Below are 24,015 nucleotides of genomic sequence, written 5' to 3' on the forward strand. Positions count from 1 at the left end.
GTTTAAGTAAGAAGGCGAAAATTTTTAAAATGGTATGTATACTTGTGCTTGAAAATTAGGCCTCTGTAACGAAGTTGGCAAGTCCCACCAATCAAATTTTAGTCCCAGCTCATCCTATTAACCCCCCCTGAGATCCAAAAAATCCGAAGTCCCACCTAAAGATTTGGAACCGAAATCAACAAAGCCCCCCTTTAATTTAGGGGGGGGGGGGTGCACACTATGATAACCCATCAAATGTGAACATTCCATTTAACACAAGACTCTTCTTATTAACAGGAAAATTATCATTCGTTAATCCCCTTTGAAATCTATCAAAAGTAAAACGCAATTGAAAATTTACCGCCATCTAATTTGAAATGTACTTTAATAACAGACTGTCCCAATTGAAATTTGCTGGTATTTGTGGGAGCCTCCCCTTATCTAACAATACCTGTGACTTTGATGTTTTTAATCCCAAATTGTCAACCTCGCCTGCATCTCAAAATTTTCTAGAATAGATAGATCTAGAATAGATTTCAAAATTATTCTTCACATCTTAAGAGGTATCTTCAATAAACATGGCTTTCATAGTTGTATTCAAATACTTTATATGCTTTACTTCACATATGACAAAAAAAACAAACAGTTTAATTTTTGGAATAGACATTGAATACAAATTATAAAAATTGGGACATACTACTAATTATACTTTAGCATTTTGAATGCCTTAGTATAGGAAAAGTGATTGCCACATTTGACTACACTGATGCCGGTTAGTAGAGTGCCCAAAATTCATATTGTTGAAAAAGATGTAAAGAATGTCCTTTCTTCTTCATACAATGACATACTACTGATTATACTTTAGCATTTTGAATGCCTTAGTATAGGAAAAGTGATTGCCACATTTGACTACACTGATGCCGGTTAGTAGATTATCATTGAACAAAAAATCAGGGGATTTTTAAGACAGTATTTGATTACAACTGAAAGTCATCATATCAGAGCTTTTTTTTCTCGATATTGAAATTAATCTATCCCAAAATAAATTGTACAGTAGAGAGCTGAGTTTTTTTCATTTATATGCCTGGTTTAAAAAAGTCTAAAAACACTTTTTTTGGAGAATAAAAATAAATTTGAAAATTTGAAAATAAAAAGGGAAGTACCTCTGGGATACATCGCTGCCATTGGCCCTACTGTCATCTAACATACTGATTCCACTTATTCTTGAATTGTCCAAACTTTTGTTATTGTTTGATTGCCTGTTGAAATGAAAAGTAACAATAATTTTCAAGGATTTGAAAGAAATATATAGAATTACATTCCTAATACAATACAAATGCAATGATACAAAATGTGAGACTCTGTTATTGTTAATGACTGAATGAACCTGTCTGTTCACAATAACTGTGCACTCATTTTCGCTTTAATGTGGAAACGTATAGACTAATTCCCTTGGGAGAGGTTTCCATGCGGTAAAAAAAAAGAGTGCACACTTATCGTTAACTGAATTTAATTCATTTTTCAGGATAGGTACCGTGAGTGGTCCTAAATCCGACAACCCTGCGTAATTCCGACATCCCAAATAACTGTTATGAAAAAAATTCTATGTTTACAAATATTCCTTCTCCATGTTGAACGATAAACTATTACAAGATGGCTATAATGTCAAGATTTCAATTAATGTGATAAAAAAGTGTGAGTTGTAAAAATAATTATACCTCCATTATTCTGAATCTGTTCATAGCTTCAGCCAGGTTTCTAGCTCCCCCCAACAAAGTAAGGTCCCCCCAACAATTTAGCTCCCCCCAAAAAATTGCCTTGTGCTAGGTCCCCTANTTCTCTGATTCGACGTTCTATTATTCCATAATATTGAAAGTCACCGTCAACAAGAAGCCCTCATAAACGACGCTCTACTATTTCATACACTCCCTTATTCGATGAAAATCCTTTTCCCCTTGAAAATCGAATAAAAGAGCGTCAACTGTAATTTCAATTTTAAAGAGCGCCCTCTGATATGCCTCTAAAAGGCGCCGTACCCAAGATTTTGAAAATTTAAAACGTGCTCCGGCGCTTATTTGAAGAGAAACAATCTGTTAATTATATTGAACATATTGGGAGCTTTTTCAGTTTTTGCCCATGCCATCCTTTAAATCGGCTAATATTTTTCCACAATGTAAAATAAAATTCCAAAAATTTCGATATTGTCCAAATATCACTGTTCTGGATCTAAGTTAATGACAGTCTAATTAAATTCACTTTCTGCTCATTTATTAGCCAATCACTTGCGAGAATGGCATCGAGAATTGGTTACCAAACCTCCAACGTTGCATCAGTCAAACCATACAAAATGAACTGACTCGTATCAGTGGCCTCAAAGAAATTCGCCCTGAAAACGATGAAACGCCCCCTGTGACGCCCATAAAGAAAAGTTCGCCAGACACAAGTGTTATCTTTACTTACTTACTCAAAACTCTGTTACCTTTACCCGCCACCTGGTCAATCGACGCAAACACTGATGCTGTCATGCTCAGTATTAAACTGATGACGTCAGCACTTTTATCTAAATATTTAGAAGCGTACGCCAACGGTAAAAGCGACGCTTTGGATATCATAATGAGCGGCTTCAACCAAAGCATTATCGCGCTTAGTGAGTTTTTATTCGCTCAAGGAAAAATCAAAATCCGAAAAAAGAATTTAGCGAGGAATCAATCTCATAGATTGAGTATTGATGAAGCTGGTCGGTTGAATATTTCAGCCTCTCTGGAGCAAACACCGACACCATACCACTTTCAAATCAAAGACAAGAGAATAGACGATGGAAAAGATTATCAACTTGAAAACTATCAAACTAAACTGATCAAAAATTTTATCCAATATTTCTCAAATCAAGTTCGATTCGTTGAAAACCTTAAAGAAACAATCGAGCTTGGTTATAACCTGAAGAAACGTTACCCTTTTGATTGGTATATTCATCCGCGTTACGTGCTTGCGGAGAGCAGAAATATGGCTTCAGTGCAGGTAGAGATTGGTCAACATTCGATACCATACGTTTATCAATACCAAGGTGTTGGTAAATTTGTTTCTGTTCCTCTCGAACACGAGACAGGCTTACACCGTTTAGCATGCACCGTAATGGACAATGATTTTGGTCACGTGCTTCCGACACAGGTATGTGATTTGATCTTTAAAAAGGCCTAGCATTACTTATACTTTTGTCGAAATGTCTTACATTGCAAGTTTCGGACTTCCTGGTGTAAGTAAATAAACAAGTTGAGGGGGGGGGTTGGAAAAAATCTTTTAATTACATTAAACAGAGGGGGCTCAGAAATTCGTAAACCTGGGGATCCAAATAAGGTCCGACATGTATTCCCAAAAATGACCGGGTGCACGAGGGTAAGACAGCTCTTGAAAGGGCAGAAGCGAGCTCAAAAACCTGGATTCTTGCGTAAATGCTAATGGCCGATATGAGAGAAGGAGCTCTAAATTAATGACGAAAAATCTTTTTCTTTTATCACCGTACAACTTAAACATCAGCTAGACACTCCGTTATTAATCTAAAACTTTAAACTATCAAACGCATTCCGTTACTTTTTAGGATACAAGCTGCACAAACATTGCTTCAAGTCTCGGTGGATTGACGGGACGTCATTTGTTGGTGTACCCATTATGTCGACAAACACCGGTCCATTATTTGACCGATCTCTTGAAAGGAGCTTGTATGACTGGTGAGTCTTTTTGGAACTACCTCAGGGTACCCCGTTGGAGGTCCTTTAAATTAACCCATGTCCGTTCGTTCGTTCGTTCGTTCGTTCGTTCGTTCGTTCGTTCGTTCGTTCGTTCGTTCGTTCGTTCGTTCGTTCGTTCGTTCGTTCGTTCGTTCGTTCGTTCGTTCGTTCGTTCGTTCGTTCGTTCGTTCGTTCGTTCGTTCGTTCGTTCGTTCGTTCGTTCGTTCGTTCGTTCGTTCGTTCGTTCGTTCGTTCGTTCGTTCGTTCGTTCGTTCGTTCGTTCGTTCGTTCGTTCGTTCGTCTGTTGCCAGCTTTTCTCGGGATTGGCTCATTAGTTTTTTCTGATTTTTTGCACAATGATGCAAAATGGCAATGCCAAAAATGTGACGGAGCCCGATTTTCGGGAAAACAATTTTTCCGGCCGAAAATGCCGGAAATAGGCCGGAAAAACTGGTTTTTTGGCACTTTCTCGAGATTTTATCATTAGTTTTTTCTGATTTTTTACTCAAAGATGCGTATTAACAATGCCCAAATCATGGCCGAGTCCGATTTTTGAGAAAAAATTTTTTCCGGCCGAAAATGCCGGAAATATGCCGGAAATCGCCGTTTTTCTGGATTTTCATTGGACTTTTTCCTTATAATTGGTTGTTTTTTCATTCAAAATTATTATCAATAGCAATGCCCACCATCAAGCATGTTTCAATTTTCAATAAAATTGATTTTTGAAGCCGAAACTATTCAAAAATCGTCGGAACAACCTATTTTCGCCGGAAAGACAGTATTTCTTGAATTTCTCGAGCTGTACTTTACATTTTTTTTTATGAAATTTTGCATATTTTGAAGTGTTTTCAATGAAACGAGGGGTTATTAATCCAAAATCACCCGAGAATACCATGTTATTCCGCGTTAATTATATGGTCAAAAAAAGAATTGAAGAACACTCAATCGCTATTCTTTTCGAAACTTATAAAAACATTCGAAACTATAAAAAAACATTCGACTGACACTCTATTTTGATTGGCTTAAAAATTTCGTACGATATTTTGTTAACCAATCAAAATATCGTACGATACTTTTCTTTCAACCAATAGAAATTTTTCTTTACACCAGGGCGATTACAAAAAAGCGGGGCTATTACGGATTTATCGCCCCGCCAGGGGGGGGTTCAAGCAGTTAATCCAAAACACTATGCCTGTTTTGACCGTGGTGGTCCATTTTCAAATTTTGAAAAATATAGTTAATCCAAGAGTGGATTAACTGCCAAAGGGGTGGTCTCTGAGAGAATTCTGGGAAAAAAAAGTGGACTAACTGCATTTTCTGTCATTCTGTAAAATTCTTTTATTTTGATTCATAATCGTTTTTGCCTCTTCTTCTGTCTTTAAAACGTCAAACTGCATCAAAGTCTTGCTTTAACTTTCTCCTGCTTTGTTTACAAATTCCGTTTTCACTAATTTTCAAGCTGTTATAAAATCGGGTGATTCGCCCCTTTTTCTGTAATGAATGACAAGAGAACTAAAAATGTCAATTTGAAAAAAATTATAGGGTGGGCTAGGCACCTAACCCCAAGCAAGTTCTACATCGTTGGGAACACTTAAAGATTGGGTTTGCAGCCTAGTTAAAACCACAAAATCTAACTAGATCTAACTGACTTTGAATGTTGATTTTAAAAATGAGATATTTGAATCTTTTGAGGTATGCAATAACGTTTGCTATATTTTGTTTTACTTACTGTCTTTTATCATTTTGCTGTTTTGATCTATTTTCTTACCTGTTCATACTAGACTTTGATATTTTTTCTTTAGATTTTATATTTTCATAGCATGTCTTTTAAAAGAAATGCATTGAAAATTACTTAGAAAGTCGACCAACATCAATTTAAATAACTTAATGCATGCCAAAATGCCCCGTTGGACTGTTTTAGGAGGTGGTATACAAAGATTGTGACTGAAAAACAGTAAATCCAGTGTGGATTAAGTGTCAGAATGGGTGGGTGGTCCTAAATATCATCCAAAATCAGTTACTACGGATGATGTTCTGGATTAACTGCTTGACCCCCCCCCCTGGCCCCGCTCGTCTTTTACAAATCTAAGCAAATGTAATCAACCATATAATTAAGAGATGAATATTATTTTAAAATTAACAAGGCTTATATTTATATAATTCACATCGAAACTTTATTATTAAATAAAGTCAGATAAACGACTGGCTTTGAAAACCTTCTCAAACTTTGCAGTTAAGATAACAGCAAACGATATGATTATTGGTGGACGCCAGGGCAATTCCAACCTTGATTCGTCAATGAACAATTAACCTTATAAATACAGGTTTTGGATGGGTTGACTTTACACTTCATTTCATAATGATCACTGGATTTACCATAACATTGCGTCATAACAGAGCTCATAGTCGCGACGCCATTTTTGCAATAAGCATATTCGTTAACGTTAAGACGTTTGCTCCGTCTGAGTTTGAAATGAGCTGAAATAAATAAGTTTTACAGACGATCTAACATAGTTTTCTCAAACTAAAAAAAATAAACTAAAAACTAGATATATCTCTACTAAATAATTTTCCGAATCGTGGGCATAAAATGTGCTACTCTTATAATTTGTCGGGAAGATCTCCCTAACTCTACCTAAATGGTGTCCAACTCTCTTATAGAACCCATATGACTCTATTTTGAGGCGTCTAGGCATGTGCGCAAAAAAATCATTCGAGTATTTGCAAAAAAAATAAAAGGCAAAATCTGGTCTTGTACCAGGGGGGGGTACAGAGGCAGGGTACTAACCCATAGGGTACTACAGTAACTTGATTTTTCACTCAATTTCTTTTTAGTACCACCCACCCATATTTAGTACCGGGAACTACTTCATTTTTGCTGTAAAAAATAGAGACACCACCCCCTAAAATCTTATATTTTACAGATTAGACCAAAAGAGAGGGTACGATTAAGTCAGAGGCTTTTTTCCTTTGATTTTAATAACACGCTCTTGACCATTTCAAAAGTTTTGTCTTCACAAAAATCAAAAAATTTCTCAAAAGAGTAAAAAAAAGTTTCTCAATTAAAAAAGATTTCAAATCAAAAAAATAATATTTGAAAAAAGTCAAAATATTACAAAAGACTACTTTTTTTTATTGAAAAAGGAGCAAAACTCTGTGAAAAAGTACCCAAATAGTACCCTGTACTTGCTAGAAGAGTAAAAAATACACACCCCCACCCCTAAAGTAGTACCGGGTACTAACTTTTTTGAAATGCAAAAATAGACACCACCACCCGGCTATGGGTTAGTACCCCCTGCCTTTGTACCCCCCCCCCCTGCTTGTACCCCTGCTTGTACAAACGTTAAAGCTAATACCTATTCTGTGGGTAAATGTTTTCTTACCGATGAATTTCTTTTTAAGAACTTCCTTCATGGCCTCTGTGTCAATAACCGTATCCAAAATGTTGAAATCTCCACAAAAATTCAAAATGGCGGACGATAGATACAAGCGATTTGATTGGCGGATGGGTATCAAATCTTCTATCTCAACAGTGTATCTTTTGGAATTGAAAACTCCTTTAGCCTGTAGTGGAAAATTGAATAGACAGTTAGTATATCCTCCATTGCAATGTCAAGTTTCAAAGTACTTTGTTTAAAGACTCCTTCTGTCCTATAAGAGAATTCTGATAAGGCAAACAGTCGATATTTTTACAGGAAGAAGAGTCAAGTGATTCAATCTTTTAATGTTCCATTACTACCACATGTTATGTGTAGTGTTTGTGCTTTGGCACGTTTTGCTATAAAGTGTTACCTCTTCCATTCCCAATTCAATTTGTCCAATTGATGGTTCGGCATCCGTCATTTCTGAAACGTAACACGTCTTTGTTGCAAGCACTTTCATCACTGCTAATCTCTGTATTGGAATGCAAACGAATAAATGAAATCAGAATCGGATTTGCATTTATCAAATCTCTCTCCTACGAGTTGACGTGGTTTTTGAGTTACTTTAATATGCGAGAGCTTTTTCGCTCTTAACAACTAAATTTCTGATCTGCAATTTGTTAAATTATAAATCAAGCTGTAAAAAAAAGCCATAGCTTGACTGCAATCTTTTATTTTTTGATATCATAAGGTAGACCCAGAAATGTTAATACAGTCAACTTTCTCTAATTCGAACTAAAATATTGGTCCTGTCAGCTGGAAAGTAGTTTAAATTACTCTTTGTAATTCGAATCGTTCTCTAATTCGAATGTAAATTTTTCATCTCGAAGATCGAATTAGAGAGTAAACTGTATGCGCTTAAATTTTGATGCGTTTTTCGCTAAAAGAATATGTAAACAACCGAACTTGAACTCTTTTTAATCTATCATCAAACCTTGTTGAAATCTTTTAAGTAATGTGCAGCGCTCAATGCAGCATGTTGTGGAACACGGTATATCACAATCCCTTTCTCTTTTTCAACGTGTATTTGCTCGTCATACTTGTGCTGATCCTCTGTAAATTGTAAATGGTAATCGCTTGCCTGAAAACGAACCGATTGAATCAAAAATGATTACGTACGTTGCTTTAAATTTTCTTTCCACACGTTTTTTTAAAACAACATCCAAAATCTTTAAAGCCTTCGGATGTTCTTAGTTTTGACTTATAAGCCTAAAAATATTCTTAACATGATCTTATTTTCACCACTTTTTAGTATTTTTGTCCATTTTCCTAAGAAATTGTGTGTTTTAGAGTCTGCAAAGCCTTAAAATGTTCTTAACTTGTTCTTAATATTTTGGCCATCGAAGCCTTATGTTCCTATGTAGTTTGTTCTTATTAAAAAAACGTCTAGTTGAAATTATTAAGGTATTTGGCGTCTCAATAACTACTTTAGCCTTAATAGAAAAGAATTCTCATTTTAGATTCCCTTTACCCCAGGCCCATAGTGTCCTTCAGGGTCTCTCCCCCCCCCCCATACCTAGAATGAAAATTTTCCATTTTCTATTCTTCTTCAAGAAAGGTTGTTAAAAAATTAAAACAAAGACAATGAAAGTGTCAATTGCAAATCAAAAGTCGTACTTACAGTAGCTGAAAAAGCCATCAAAACCAAGATGATCAAATGACCCTAAAAATAAAATAAAGTTCGCAAAAGAAAATTAAAAAAAAAGCAATTTTTAATAGTACTTTAGCGCAAAAAATTAATTTCATACAATACTTACCATATTGTATTTTAAACCTTTTCTCAATCGAGTTTGAATGCTTGAATTTATACCTCATTGGGGAAAGTTTAATAAGGATATCACTAACTATGATTTTCTGGGACCAACATTGATATTGCCTACGCCTGTTTAAATACACCTGTTAAAATATAGGTATTCACAGGAGCCTTTTTCCAATTAAGTCACTCCAACTTCTATGTCCTATGTGTAAACATTAAAGTGTGAAATAAGTATTGTCCACCGATTTATTATGCGTAAAATAAATATTGCCCACCAATTTATTGTGCGTAAAATATTAACTTGCGTTTTTCCCTTTGACTCCCGGTCAGTTCTTTTCGGCTGTTTTGTTTTGATTTTTCTTCCGCCGCTTGCCCAGTCCCCCAAAAGTCAACGTGGTCATATTTCCATACTAGAGAAATATTAAATATCGCAAATATCTCGATGCTCTCGACCAATCAAATTGCTTATATTTTTTTGGGTCGGCAATGATAAATTTTAGCTATGAAGTCGTTTGAAAGTCTAGATCGCGAAATATTCCGTATTTTATGATATTGAAACCCACACCTTTTTATAAGAAAAAACTATATAAGAACATGAGGCTTCTATGGCCAAAATATAAAGAAAAATAAGAGATGAGAAATTGCACACTCTAAAACGGGCAAAAATGCCAACAAAATGGTAAAAATAATAACATGTTAAGATCATCTTAAGTCTTAAAACTCGAAAGTTAAGAACATCCTAAGGCTTCAAAAATGTTCTTACAAAAATATGCAGCGTTATCTTTAGTGGGTTCCGTCCTAGACCCATCACTGTACAAAAACATGCGACTTTGACTATTTTATCCAAACTTTCAAATATCTTTAACATCTTTCTAACTTCGGTTTTATAGGTGCCTGGATTTGTTTCAACAAAATGGAAGTCCTCCCAGAATCATTCTTCTCCGTCCTCACCAAATCTCTTGCCGACATCCATCATGCTTTGCAAAGTAAACAAACTACAGTCGTTATTGGTAACGATGACGTCACACTTTCCAAAGAGATTGCTATTTTCACAATATCCAACTCAAGTGAATACAAACCGTTACCAACAGAGCTCGCCAAAATGTTCAAAACAGTATCCTACGGCGCGCCAGATACACAAAAACTCATCGAAGTTGGTTTAATCAAAGCTGGGATGTTGATGGCTCGTAACCTAGTTCCCAAAATCCATTCATTCTTATCCCTTATTCAAGAAACAATACCTGTCTTTCAGTCTAGCTTCAGCGAGAGGCGTATCTGCTCACTCACAAAATGTATGCATCATAACTTTAAAGACATCTTAAAATGGAAAGATAATCAACTTCTAGCTAAGGAGCTGAGCACCATTGAAGAGCAGAATGAGGTTGAGCATAATGAGCTGGAAGAAGGCGAAGAAATAATGTTTGATCAGGCTATCGAAGACCTTGGTAAACTTGTCGACGATGATGACTCTGGTAAGTTCCAGTCTCTGATGCGAGAATTCAGTTTATTATCATAATGACTTTTTGACTACCCATAATTACGGTATCTTAATTTTGCGATCTCTAATTTATAAGCAAGAGACTATCCAGGAAAAGAGTTATTTTGTTCCATGAAAATTTCGTGTAAAATGTCTTTTTATTAGAGGCCATTTAACATTTCTTTCTCCCTTATTTCTCGAACATTTTACTATCCAACTTTACTCATATCCCCGGATTATTGTTATCAATTGCTTAGTTCTAGCTCTTTATAAAGGTTTTATCGATTTTTGTGGCCAATGGAGTTTTAGCTTTCACTGAAAGTCTCTTCATTTGCAATGTATTATTCTATTTTCCACTCTGAAGAGCATTCATACCAAGGTGTGGAGCACGAAGAAGGAGAACAATACACGGAAGAAGAAATGACACAACTATCACAAACACTACAAAACAAAGCGGTCATTTTGGCGCTTCATCAGATGTTCTCACCCGCTGTGATCTCCACCAACAATGAGATGGAGATTTTCGAGAGAATGTTATGTGAAACGTTCAGTGATGTTGACGTCATGGCTTTGTTGGAAGAGAGTCTACAAAACCAAGAATCGCGAGCAGCAGGAGTTAAATTGGATCTCAAAGATGATCAAGCAGCCACCAGTGATGAAAAAGGTATAGTACATTCATACAAAATAGTGTCCGATTAAGCTCGGTATAGCCAGGTGATTCCAACATGCTCTAAATGGCGTTCTCATATTCTGTTGCTAAGTTCCATGATGGTGATATTTTAAGTGTTTTCTTGATTTTTTTGGCAAAGCTGAGAAACACAGTAGTAGGTTTACTACAGACCTATTTTAACGTTCATCTTTTTTATTTTCACAGAGAAAGAATCGATATACCGTGCAATCAATACTGTCTCACATTTTGATGGTTTTGATGAATCACTCACTACCAAACTCAATCAAATGGCTGAAATCGAAAGATCTTCAAAATTGGTAAAAAATTTTTGTCAAATAAAAGCTTTCATTTGCCTGTCAGCGGAGGGTACTGCTGCAAGGAACTAACTAACCCTTTAACTGACGTTCGTATTTTTAAGGGTGTGACCTATTTGCCACGGAAAAAAATGAAGGCTTGAACTATTTGCCAGATGTCGGCATATGCCGACATATGCCGACATGAGCGACCACATAGTTTACAATCACATTTAGCTTTATTTTCTGAAAAATATCAGAAATTTAAGTGATACGTGTTTACTTTGAGTTGAAAAATGTATAACCATGAAAAACATCTTTGAAATGATTATACTTACTTTAATTATTCAACGGTGCTAATTAAGGAAATCTAGTTCAAAATCGAACTTTCAGCGATAAACTTAAGGGCTCTGACCATAGTCGGAAAATTTATTTTAGTATCTGAACATGAAAGTTATGTTTTAGATTCTTTAACACTTTTAACAAAGAATTGCCTTTATAAACAGCTTTTTAATCAAATCTCTTAAGAGTAATTAAGAACTTAATTGCAAAAATGACGTTATGAACTTTAAAAAGACGTTAATGATATGTTGCATCACCTTCTTTTATAAAAAGTGCTAAGTTTTAATGGGTAATTAACCTTTTTGTTTCGAAGTTTTTTCAAACTGTCCGCAAAGAATTGAACTATTCTAAATTTTGCGGAAAATTTTTCTAAAAAGATGTGTCAAAAGTTATGACTGTTTTTTTAAGCAAAATCCAGATGAAAAATTGATGAGAAACCACTATTTTGAAGATTTGGAGACAAAGAAGCATTTACAAAAATTTTCCGCAAAAAACCTTAATGTTCGGTAAAAGATACACCATCTACTGCGAAAAATTTTTCAAAATGTTTTTTCTTTGCCGAAACTAAGCTCTTCAAAGTTGAAATACTCTTCCTCGCAAAAGTCTTCATTTTCTTCTTCATCAAATTTTTTCAATGCAATTTTTGAATTTTCAGATTCAGGAATAGTTTGTCTAACAGAAAATGTATAACATGCCATAGTTTTGTTGGGTACATCAGTCAAAAAACACATTTTAAACATGAAACATGAAAAATTCACTATGGTCAGAGCCCTTAAAAAAAACCTCTGGCAAATAGGTCGAGATATCTCTTTTTGGTAAAATGACGACACCGGCAAAGAAATCCAAAATGCTCATGTCGGCATTTGCCGACAGCGAAGCGACACGGAAAGGGCTAATAGGGTACTAACCTGTTTCTTAGACAACATTTTTTTAGAAACCACTGCTAGATTTTTATGTGTTAATACCTTGTGGCCTACCCCTGAACGTTCTGTTCGAAATGAAGCAAAGTCCATTTTCGTTACTTCAGCTGTAAGTCTATCACTTCACTTTTGTTATGGAAATATTCACGTTCTTTCTAATTTATTTAGGGTCTATTTTTTTCCATTTATTTTTATATAGATTGGTGTGGTTGGTAAGAACCAACATTTATCATGGCAATGCATCCAAGGTTTTTTGAAATCTTATCAAAAGTTCAAAAAGAACACGCAAGTATATGTGGTCTCGCCTGCAGCCTGCACTCGTCAACAAATATTTGGATACTTTGAAAATAACTCCAGGTAAGGGGAAAGTATCATTTTATACGAGTGTCACTGAACCTTGAAAAACTTCCCCACTTTAGAATTAAAACTAAAAAACTTTCCCCAGTACGAAAAATTTTATCACAGTAAAAGTGCACTACTGTCTTATATCCCCTGGGAAAGAAAACTAGTTAAATTTTTGCCCCCACTCAGTAAAAATTTCTTATTTAGGTTACTGAAAAACAGGAGTGTCATTAGGTCTTTGTCAATAAATCTATATCTGGCTGCGTTTAGACCAGCCTGGCATTTGTAATTACTTGCAGTATTCTTTTGAATTCTATTGTTCCGCGCAATTGTTCGGTTTGTCAAATGCCTAATGATGCCAGCGTGTTGGCATTTCGTTGGCATTTGAAATGCCATTTTGAGCAAAGGAATCCCCTTTTCTGGCATTTCAAATCAAACAAAGGAACCAAAATAAAGAGAACAAATGACATTTTTGATTTTTTAAAGTATTTGCACGTTTTTTATTTAGTTCTTTCTATAGATTGTAAAATTTGCAAGATTTGCCATAGGCTAGCCCTACGGCAAAAAGTTTCAGTCTTAATGACTGCAGTTTTTGAGAAATTCCATGCTTTTCATTGTTTGATCTGTCAAAGTTGAACTTGAGGGATTCACCTTTTCAGTAATGACTCTAAAAAGACGATTCCTTAAATGCCATGACAGAAAATACAATGGAAAAGCTATTACAATCGACTCCCTTGTGAGCAAATGCCAAATTACAAATGCCAGTTGGTCTAAACGCAGCCTCTGATGAAAACGGAACTGGCGAATGTCGGTATTGTTGGTCAATGAAACTGGATAAATTCATTTCGACCAAAAGATAATTACATCACAAAGAAGAAATATACGCGAATTCTTCTATGTCTGAATTTGCATCAATATGTAAATGAACCACTATTCTCTGTATTGTAGCATTTGGCACGATGGCTCTTTGATACGAGCAATCAATAAAAACAATGTCGATCGACCACACTTTATTATCATTGATGGAAAGGTTTGTCATTCTTTCATTCATTTTTCGTTCGTTCGTTCGTTCGTTCGTTCGTTCGTTCGTTCGTTCGTTCGTTCGTTCGTTCGTTCGTTTTTTCTTTAACTTCTTTTAAACTATTTGTTTTTTAAATTATCCTTCGATGAAACTTCAGTTATCTTTGCTTTAGATCAATGAAGAGCTGGCCTCCTACTTTACAGAAATATTATCTGCAAAAGGTAATAACTTTAATTATCTTTATACTAGTAAGTGGCAATTGCCAGAGAGTTACATATTCATGATAGGAAGTTACTGGTTTCTAGGTATTACATTTTCAATACCTATTTTCATTGGCACATATAATTTCTTTGAAATCTATCATTAGCAAGCATCGGTTCGTCGGTCGGCAATGATTTTGGCCAACTTTTAACTCATCTGAGACAGAAATTTCGCTATGCATGATTTATCGATTGTCTTTCACATTATGTATAAAATTGTTCTTGTTTTTTAGGCTTCACAACCTTGGACAATGGGAATCGTCTGGTTATACCGCACAATATAAGGTTCATTTTACAGGTATTAATGAGATTTTTTGATTCCATCTTTCATGGTTTGGATTCTGAATGCACTTATACACAGTGGAACCTCGAATTAGCAGACACCTTCGGCAAGACGGGTAATTTTTGGGTTTAAAACTCGGAATTAAACCTTACTAGTAGTATGTGGTGGCAGGGGGCAGTGCTCCCTACTAATTTCGGAGCCCTTTTGATTTTTTTACACCTTAGAATTAGTAAATTATTTGTAAAAAAAAAATTATTTCGAGCTTAATCAATTTTGCAATATTGGGTCCCCTCTCCCATTTTGAGCCCTCTACTCCATTAAGAAAGATTGTTACGTACCCTGGAAAATTTACATGTTGAGTCTAACTAGAACTTTTCTTTTTCACATGTGTTTTTCTTTCTACAGCTTGAGCAGGTAGAAGATATACCTTCAAACATCATTTCAAACGTTCCCGTTGTTTCAACAGATGGCCTTTATCCATCATGGAAAATTTTCTTGAAAATCTGGGCCACCACAAAACTTCAGCTTACACGTGATCATATCGTAGAGTTGTGCTCGCAGTACATAGAGGCGACTTTAGATCATATGACTCATAAGTTTGAATGTTTGACCGCTGAAGAGCGAGCGTGCAAAGAGTATCAATTGGTTTACAACATGCTGAACATTTTCGATGTAAGAACTTAAAATGATCAGACATGACATCTTCTTTTTGATTCTTGTTACTGTCTTAGTTGTTTCAGAGTATATTTTTCAATGTAAAGTATATTGATAAAGAATTAAATACAGACACTTGGATACCCCCTTCACATCTAACAATGTTTTTCAAAAACAGGGAAAGGTCAATCTCACACCCACCTAGAGTCACTTGCACCACTTTTCACTGATCAACGTTATACAATTCTGAGGCGCATGAGAATGAGAATCATGAAAAAGGCGAACTAAGGGACTGAGTTTAAATTTGGGGAGAAATGTAAGAACAACAATTCCATGAAACCTGTATTTTACGTCTTTTGTGCACTAAGTATATTTTCATTGTTATGCCATTATAATTTTGTTCGACAATCGTTTTCAGGGTTTATCTGGTCACGTGACCATATCATCAGATTGTGACAACTACATGAATTTCGCTGCTTTTTGGACGTTCTTTGGGTTACTTCAACCTAATGAACGTCATGAGTTTTCAAAATGGTGGACGGAGAAGTGGAGCTCAGAAATTTACCTTCCTGAAGAATCAGAGGTAATTACTTTTTTTTTATATTTACACAGAAATTGGCTTAAAATTAAGGCTACTTTAGTTTCAATTTACAAGCGCACTATCGAAAGAAGTCTGGGTTCTGATTTAGGCCCTTAGAACAATACGCTAAGCTTACTGTATGTGTTACTGTCTAATAGAACAGCAGATGTATCCAAAAGCCTCACTCGACTGAGATTTTTCGCTCCTATAATTAAAAATAAATCTGAACTTTTCCAGGAACTTCATTCAGTCGTTAGAAATTGTTCTAGAGATGAGAACAATGGATGACAATCCTCTTAGTTATCATAATTCTTCATTTTGCTTTCATTTAACTTCAAATTTTCGCATGGGGCCCAATTTTCAGGATTTCAGATTCTATCTATAATATTGAAGTTTTTGTCTCTTTTGGTAATTTTGTCACAATTTCTCCTCTTAGATGTGGAACTTCATTGTCAATCCTGAAACTCATATTTTTCAAAGTGTCTACGATTTCATGAACACTGAAGAAAGTTGCAATTTCGTTCAAGAAGGAATTTATTTGGTAAGTCATCTTCGTTGCTATTTTATCACTCCAAAAAAATATAAGCTGATTCCGAAGAGGGTTGTCAAAAAGTCTCTTTTGGAGGCCCCTGTTACCAATATACTTGACTTTCTCTGAAAAGATTACTAGATGAGGAAATATTTTGGTTTCGTCCATTAGTCTGCATTGGCTCTGACCTGCTTCGTTTACGGTCAACTCCCTGGTTGTAGCGAGTTTATGTATAGGTGTATCCTGCTTCAGATTTGACTAGATTCTGAATGACTTTAGGGTGGTACGGTAAACAAGCACTTTACAAACTATCCTCGACTTTTCGGTCAAAACTGCGAGTTTCGCCGCCCTCAAAGGTGAAAATAGATAAATTCGCTAGTGGATAATATAAACGGTGTAAACCGTCGTAATTGCGGCTACGCTTATTCCCCTTTAAACGTATTTTGAAAAGCTATACTTACTCCACTACGTCGTCTTGGAAGAATTTTTTATTTTTTATTTTTCAGAGCATAAGTTACCTGGTGACAGCGCTTATTGATAACGGAACATCAATCATTCTAAGCGGAGCGTACGGAAGCGGTAAAGCATCTCTCTTCCGTGACGAATATCTTCACAACAAGCCTGAGGGCACCGACATTAGCGTCTTATTGATCCAGGCTAACGAGTTTTTAACGTGTGAATCTTTATGGGAAAGATTGAATCAAGTGTTGGAATGGAAACATTCAGATTATTATGAACCGATCGGAAATAAGAAATTGGTTTGTTTCATCAAAGATCTGCATAACCTTCAGGTAATAAGAAATTATAAAATAGTCTTTAAAGAAGAAAGTCATCTATACTGCAAAGTGATCTAATATCGGATATTCTCTTCTACTGCGTCACCTACCTATATAGATACCTATAGATATATGTAATACGGTACAACTTATCGGCGAGATTAACCTTTCGGCCCACGTTTTGAAGATGACCTTTATATTTGGTCGGATTACGCCCCAACCGTTAGAGATACGGTAAAACCGATTAAAAAATCGGAATCAGCGTAAAATTTCCGATAAGAAACAATCGGGGTTTGTTTTGGTATGACGCAACATTTTACAAAAATAGAAATGTTAGACCAAGCTATGTTGCGTGATTTTTGTGAAACTGAGGAGGCAGAAGTTAGCTATGAAAGTATGGGTTTATAAAAGTGTTTTAGAGTTTTATTTGGCTTTTCAAAATTATGGAATTGAATTACCTGTCTATAAAGGAACCTTCTAAAGAAAAAAGTGTTTTTATTAATTTTTCAGTTCTCTATAATTTTTTGAAGTTTTACACCAAAAATGACTTTTTCGCGACATTGATTTTTCATATACCTTTTGTCTGGCTTCATAATTTCTGTCCAAAATTGTTTGGAGTACTCAGTTAAACATATTTAGAAAGGGGAAAGGTAGGGCTTTCCAAAAATATAAGGGTTTTTTTCTGAAGTTAATTTTTCAAAAAGTTTTAACGGTTATCGTGAAAATTGCATTTTTATCAAAAAACGTTGCGTGCAGACGGGCTGAAGATAGAAAAATGTTGCGCGCTGGAAAGGTTAAGGCGTCTTTCCGAAAGAGAAACCGGGAAAAAATATTTTTCCAATTTTAGCGACTCTACCCTTATCTATCATGTCCTTTTCTATTTTACCTTGGATTTTCGAACGCTCGAATTTTAAAACATTCGAATCACGCTGTTGACGACAAGATTTGAAAACAAGATGGCGGACTAGTCAGCTAAAACTGGACACGCTTATTTTATATGAGAAGCCCGATCTAGTCAAGTAGTTAGGGGTCAGTGATTTGTAATATTTCTTTCCAGCATCACCCGGAGCCAGTGTTATATCTATTACAACAACTCATCAAACATAATAGCGCATACAATCCATACCGCAAACAAACACAATCGCTAGGAGAAATCACCTTCGTCTTGACAACAACACAAGAAAATGATTACCTTCGAGATATGGTGAACTTTATACCGGTCATCAAATTCCCTGAAGTCTGGTAAGCAGTTTTTTTATTTTTCAAAACTCTGTTCTCATAATAAGAATCGGTTTTATAAGAATTTGAGTTCCAATTTAAGTTAAAAACGATCTTGGCCTGAAAATACTGATTTAAAGAAGAATCTAAACGTTAATCTTAAAGAAAAAGATTTATGGCAATTTAAGTGAGGCTAAGTAATTTCAAAAAATAAAAACAAAAAATAAGAACAAGGATGAGCCTGAAATTGCTGAATTTCAAACAATTTAAGACTTTATAAGGAAGTTAAAACTGGGTTAAAAGCCAAAAGTTTTGCCCCTAAAATGAAAATAGGATATGAACAATTTCAGGCTCAAACTTCCAAAAATTATAACAGTCATAATCTTCCTGTTTCTTATCCTTAGTTTATTTGCTACACTACATCTCCACAGCAAAGCGATGCATTCCATTGCAGCCACATGAAAGCTTATCAATGTAGCCTTAGCTTAAGCCATTATGTCCCTTCATAAATCTTTTTTTTTCAAGCTAGAATAACCGTTTAAATCAATTTCCTTATTGAAATTAAGCGTCATTTTGCAAAAACGAACAAATGATTCTCGAGACAAAATGGTTTTCTTTTATGCAATGAATTTGAATTTACTTTATCTATTATAAAGAACTTTTTTCCAATTTAAAAATCATCTTCACCTTTTTACGAAAAGTCCTGCTAACAGAGCTATATATGAAACCATTCAAAACAGAATTTGATGACACCAAAAGCCCTGTCAGCGGTTCTACAGCATCACCTGCACATGTGTAGTAAAACGAGTCATCAATAAAAGTTGAAATGTTGAAGATGATAAATGGTAGCCAAGTCACGCAAAACAAAATCATGACGCAATTATAAATCTGCATTTTACGGATTGGACTTTGATTTGAAGCCTTTAGTCTAGCATTCAAACGTTTTCGTTGCGATTGTGCCACCCGTATATGTATTGATACATGACAATGTTAGCTGTTGAGGGTAAGATGAAATTAACGGTAAACCCAATAATTTCTAAAGTATTGCCCATTTCAAGTAGATAGATTTGTTTCATCGGTCTCGTGAGAAAATAGTAAGCGAAGGTTGTCACGGTGATGAAAACAATCAAACTTAATCCACCAATCAGATTGCGTCTTTTTAATGGATGAAACGGATCACGGATGACAATAAAACGTTCGATTGTCATCAACAGTAAAATGTAAACCGACAATGTTGTAGCACCGTACCAAAATGCTAATTGTGCCACCATCAAAACGGGCGGTAAGAAGTACACTTCGTTGAAATTTGTCAAGGAGATTACACCCTCGAATGGTAGCAAACCAATACAAACTAATAAATTTGCAAACGCCAGTGCTATTATCATAGCATACTGGCTTTTAGATTTTTTAGACCAGTACACAATGATGATAATAATATTCATTAGCGTCCCGGTAACGGCGAAAGTGATGTATAAAGCGCCGAGGCTGTTAAACAGAGGCGTGAATCGTTTTTCGTCCGAGAGACAGTTGTCGTTAATGTCCTCAATAGGAATATAATTATTTTCCATTGTGGTTTTTATGTATCTTGCGATGTCGTCTGGTAGACAGCCAATACTTGAGTTAGAAAGGTAGAGTTTCAAGCTTTAAGACATGTAATGTGTATTGATTTTCAATCTATGGCTCCAGTAGCAATTTTAACCCGATCTTCCTGTATACAAGTCTCTGCTAAGAAAAATTCAATGAAACTAAAATTTAGAATTTGATATGCGTCGTTGTTGTTGTTGATAAATGTTGCCTTCAATGAAATTGAAAAAAACCTAAAATTAAATTAACATTTTCCCTTCGGTTTGTTTGTATTGCCATATGTATTTTATTAATAAATCCTTCTTCAATTCTCCTATCTCTCAACAATCTTTCGTGATCTAATAGTTGGAGAGTTGAAGGAAATCCATGAATCAATTTTTCAGGCCTTTATATGGTCATATTTGCACACTCGTCATAGACTAATAAAATAAGCTGTTTTCGCACATGATAATTCGACGTAAAGAAAGCATACGGTGTGATTTAACCAGAACCTTGACTTTAGAATACAGACAGTTGACAACACTGTGTATCAAATGGCAGGTATTGTCTTAACTCATTGACTGCTACTGGCATCACTCAATTTACTCAATTTTTTGGTCCTGTACTGGTAGGTCTGGACCTAGGAGTGCCGCAACCCATGCCGTTTTTTGTCTCCCACCCGAGATTGGCTTCATTTTCTTAGTTGGGGCGTGTCTTGCGCGCAATTGAAATTTGAAAAAATATATATTTGAAAATTTAAAGTTAATGATTGATAGCACTTAATTATAAGTTAACGGCAAATCTTCCTACGAGCGGGGGGAAGGGGTTGCCGAAGATTTCGCGATTTTTTTCAGACGGTCGTGGTTTCATCATTACTACTTTCTTCTTTTATTCATTCTTTCTAGTGTGGATGATCAGGAACGTATATTCAACACCATTCTTAGTTTCCATTTCATGAGTCCACAAGATCGCAGTTTCATGGACTTGATGGCGGTCAAAACGCCCAATGTTGAAGATTACGCCCATATGAAGAGAATGGAAAATGTGACAGCAATGAAAAAACTTTTGAACAAAGTTAGTGTTACAGCCAACTCTTTCTCTAATTCGAATCTCTATTATTCGAACTTATCTTTAATTCAAACTGGAACATTTTTCCCTTCTGCTGAAAATCGTATGAAATATTCTCCGTAATCCGAATCTTTCTATTATTCGAAGAAAATACTTAGTCCATTGAAGATCGAATTAGAGAGAGTCAATTGTACTATTTTGAGTAAAAGATATTTTTAAATGGTTTTGCTTACGAAAGTCGTAAGATGACTCTTAAGGGACAATTCTCATAATCATCTTACATCCAATGATGAAATTTGTTCTGAGTTAGGAGCGATGGCCAAGTTGTCAAAGGCGTCAGCGTCTCAAACCAGGGGTTCGCGGTTCGAATCCCCTCTCCTTCCAATGTTCCGTTCAGTACATAGATAGCCGAGCCGGCTGGCCGTGGACCCCATGAAAACAATCGAAAGACTGTCTAAAAGTAAAAATTTCAACGCATGGAAGTATTGGAAGACAGAACACTTTGTGGGGTTTTTAGTATACCCTGAATTCTACCACGATTCTACACGGGCAAGTCTATTTATATCCCAAGAGACATTCAAATACCTCTGTATTTTCCACCAACTTTTCATAGATCGTTTCCATCACAATTGAATTGCAAAACGTTATGAAAACAATGTACCTGAGAACACCGCAACGTTTCCATTATGTGTTCACCATGCGGACGCTCAAACGTCTGTTCACGTAAGTCCTTAAACTAATTCAATGTAGAATATGTTGCAGCCATTGATTGAATGACGAAAGGTGAAGGCTCCAGGAAACACGTTTTTTTTTAAGAATGGTATATTAGTGAGGTTAAGTAAATCGGTAAAATCACGACGACGAACGAAAATTTAACAGGCTAGTGAGTTTCAACCAATCAAATTTCGTATTTCCACTAGCCTTTTACATTTTTCGTCCGTCGTCGTGATTATCTTGGTATAGGCCATTTCACGGTCGAAATGGATTATGGGTAATCAGGACTGTTGCGCCTCCATTACGGCTTCCCGTTGGCTAGACGCAAAAATCTTCAATTTTTTTCAAAACTTTGGACCAATAGTAAGTCGTTATTAGCGCGCAGTGGTCCTGATTACCCATTACGCTTTGCGACTGTGAAATGGCCTATACTTAACCTCACTAGGGAGGTTAAGTATCAAAGATAAATCAACGCGACGAACGAACGGGTTTTGACCTGCAACCTGCAGTAAACATGTGGACCTGCATTTTCTAGAATCCAGGCTAAAACAGCTCAAGAACGAAAAACCGTGAAAATCTTCGTTGTTGAACAAAGAAGATATAACATCTACTTTGCTACCCTTACCATCTTGCAGAGAAAAGGTCCGTTCGTCGCGTAGATTTATCTTTGATACTTAACCTCCCTAATAACAACCTGAAATTTGGTCAAAACCTAAGAGCAATTCTAGCCTCGGATTCAAGGGACATTTTTAATTTTTTAAATGTAAATAAACTAGGTATGATATATTTACAACTCTTTACAAACCTGAACAGGAACTTTTTCCGTTTTTATAGAAATACATATATTACGCACTTTCGGAAATCTATTACTCTTTTACAGGCAACTTTGCCGTTCCCTGCCATCTGATGCGGCACCACGTGACATTTTAACCACATGGTATTATGAACTTCACTGGACATATCATTACGTATTGATTGATGACGTCGACAAAGAAAGATGGCGTCACACTTTTAAAACCATCGCTAAGAAGGAACTTGCTAAGGAACAGGTGAGCATATTTTTGTTGAGAAAATTGATATTGACCTTTTCATAAATTACGTTGCGATTGCGAACATCACTTGCCTCGTTTTGAAATTATTGTCATGGTGATTACTCCCAGTGGATTTTATTAAAACTACTTCCTATTCATAAAAAAATCATTTAATGTCTCAAGAGACATAATCACTATGGTAATTGTCTGAATACGAGGCAAGTGATCTTCGTGACGTAATTTATGAAAAGGTCTATTGTAAAGGGTATGATTTCTCTATGATTATACAACCTCGCGACTGGAATTCTACGTCGCAGAGATTTTGTTTTGATTCAGTGTTTTGATTACCATGTCTTTGTGCCAGCAAATGAAACTTACTGTTGGCCAGAGCAAAGTAGGCCCTGAAATCGGTTTTTGTGCATTGCCCTCAAGACCTTCTGTGGCGAGATACACCACTTTTTGGTATACCGTATTACTTCGAATAAACGCCCTTCTTCTTTCAAAGGCCCCCTCGAATAAACGTCCCTCCTAAAAGGAAAATAATTTAATAAACGCCCCCTTCGAATTAACGCCCCCTTTAGGAGAGGGGCGTTTATTAGAAACTCGTGACTTTAATACTTCAATACCAGTGTTGATTGGGTTTGAAAAGGAGTTTTCGATGTAGACTAGTAAACTAGTCGGTTATTACTTATAGTAAAACTGTCCATCAAATAATGTAAACACTAATTAAATATTCAGCGCGCGTGAGAGAAAAGGAAAATAACCTTTTTTTCTTCACCTAAAATCGTAAGGAGAGACATACAGATTTCTGTATGTCTGACTCGTACGGGATTGCATTTAATTTTCATTCTGTTTATTGCATTTTTGGAAATGCTCAATTATTTATATGTTCCCATGTTCAATGTTACTATGAAATATCATTTAGTCATAAAAGTTGGACGGATTCTCAAAAACCTAAAAAAGGTTGTAAAATTAAACAACGTTTTTTGAGGGAAGAAGCTTCTAGTCGTTGAAATATTTATTTTTTATTTGGAGCTTGAATTTTTTGTATATGGGTCTGTTTTCAACGATTAGTTTACTACACGCTTTTTTTTTTATAAGAATGGTGTAAATCCATTTCATCATGGATATTCTTAACTTTTTTGGGAAAATCATCCTAAAATATTCTTTTAGCATTCTTAGGTTAGGATCCTAATTCAGACTAGATTTAACATTTAGTACACACGTCTCAAAAGCAAAAATGGCATTTTTTGTGAAAGGAGTGAGCCTTACTTGGGAATAATTGATAATTGATGATTGAAAATGCTCTAAAAATGGCATTCTTAGCTTCAGTAGCCAAATTCCATGATGGTGATATTCTTAGCATATTCTTAGTTTTTTGGACATTTTCAT

At 35.6% G+C, this 24,015-nt stretch overlaps 2 protein-coding genes across 2 annotated transcripts in view; one reads left to right on the forward strand and one right to left on the reverse strand.

Moving 5' to 3' along the window:
* The first annotated feature begins 1,607 nt into the window (after positions 1-1,607).
* Positions 1,608-24,015, forward strand: part of LOC136818139 (uncharacterized) — a 63,477-nt gene continuing 41,069 nt past the window's right edge. The window contains exons 1-18 of the mRNA XM_067074498.1: positions 1,608-1,661; positions 2,254-3,147; positions 3,575-3,704; positions 9,773-10,354; positions 10,724-11,023; positions 11,234-11,346; positions 12,784-12,941; positions 13,875-13,956; positions 14,120-14,168; positions 14,441-14,505; positions 14,896-15,162; positions 15,563-15,727; positions 16,161-16,265; positions 16,760-17,044; positions 18,087-18,271; positions 20,716-20,884; positions 21,492-21,601; positions 22,473-22,641. Of these exons, the coding sequence (XP_066930599.1) occupies positions 1,608-1,661; positions 2,254-3,147; positions 3,575-3,704; positions 9,773-10,354; positions 10,724-11,023; positions 11,234-11,346; positions 12,784-12,941; positions 13,875-13,956; positions 14,120-14,168; positions 14,441-14,505; positions 14,896-15,162; positions 15,563-15,727; positions 16,161-16,265; positions 16,760-17,044; positions 18,087-18,271; positions 20,716-20,884; positions 21,492-21,601; positions 22,473-22,641 (3,882 nt within the window). The remainder of the gene's footprint in view (positions 1,662-2,253; positions 3,148-3,574; positions 3,705-9,772; positions 10,355-10,723; positions 11,024-11,233; positions 11,347-12,783; positions 12,942-13,874; positions 13,957-14,119; positions 14,169-14,440; positions 14,506-14,895; positions 15,163-15,562; positions 15,728-16,160; positions 16,266-16,759; positions 17,045-18,086; positions 18,272-20,715; positions 20,885-21,491; positions 21,602-22,472; positions 22,642-24,015) is intronic.
* Positions 5,962-8,929, reverse strand: LOC136818143 (uncharacterized). Its single transcript, XM_067074502.1, has 6 exons — positions 8,884-8,929; positions 8,748-8,789; positions 8,061-8,207; positions 7,497-7,598; positions 7,088-7,268; positions 5,962-6,182 (listed from the first exon to the last, which is right to left on the reverse strand). The coding sequence occupies exons 1-6, from the start codon at positions 8,884-8,886 to the stop codon at positions 5,962-5,964; spliced, it is 696 nt and encodes a 231-aa protein (XP_066930603.1). The 5' UTR covers positions 8,887-8,929.

The sequence above is a fragment of the Clytia hemisphaerica genome, unplaced genomic scaffold (genome assembly GCF_902728285.1).
Source record: "Clytia hemisphaerica strain Z4C2 unplaced genomic scaffold, Clytia hemisphaerica genome assembly, whole genome shotgun sequence".
NCBI classification, from domain to species: Eukaryota; Metazoa; Cnidaria; class Hydrozoa; order Leptothecata; family Clytiidae; genus Clytia; species Clytia hemisphaerica.

What these genes read in the sequence shown, in the direction of transcription:
- LOC136818143 (XM_067074502.1), bottom strand. An exon ending in TGATGGCTTTTTCAGCTACT is followed by an intron (nt 8,208 to 8,747) that starts GTAAGTACGACT and finishes GTTCGTTTTCAG; the next exon opens with GCAAGCGATTACCATTTACA. An exon ending in TCTTAAAAAGAAATTCATCG is followed by an intron (nt 6,183 to 7,087) that starts GTAAGAAAACAT and finishes TATTTATTTCAG; the next exon opens with CTCATTTCAAACTCAGACGG.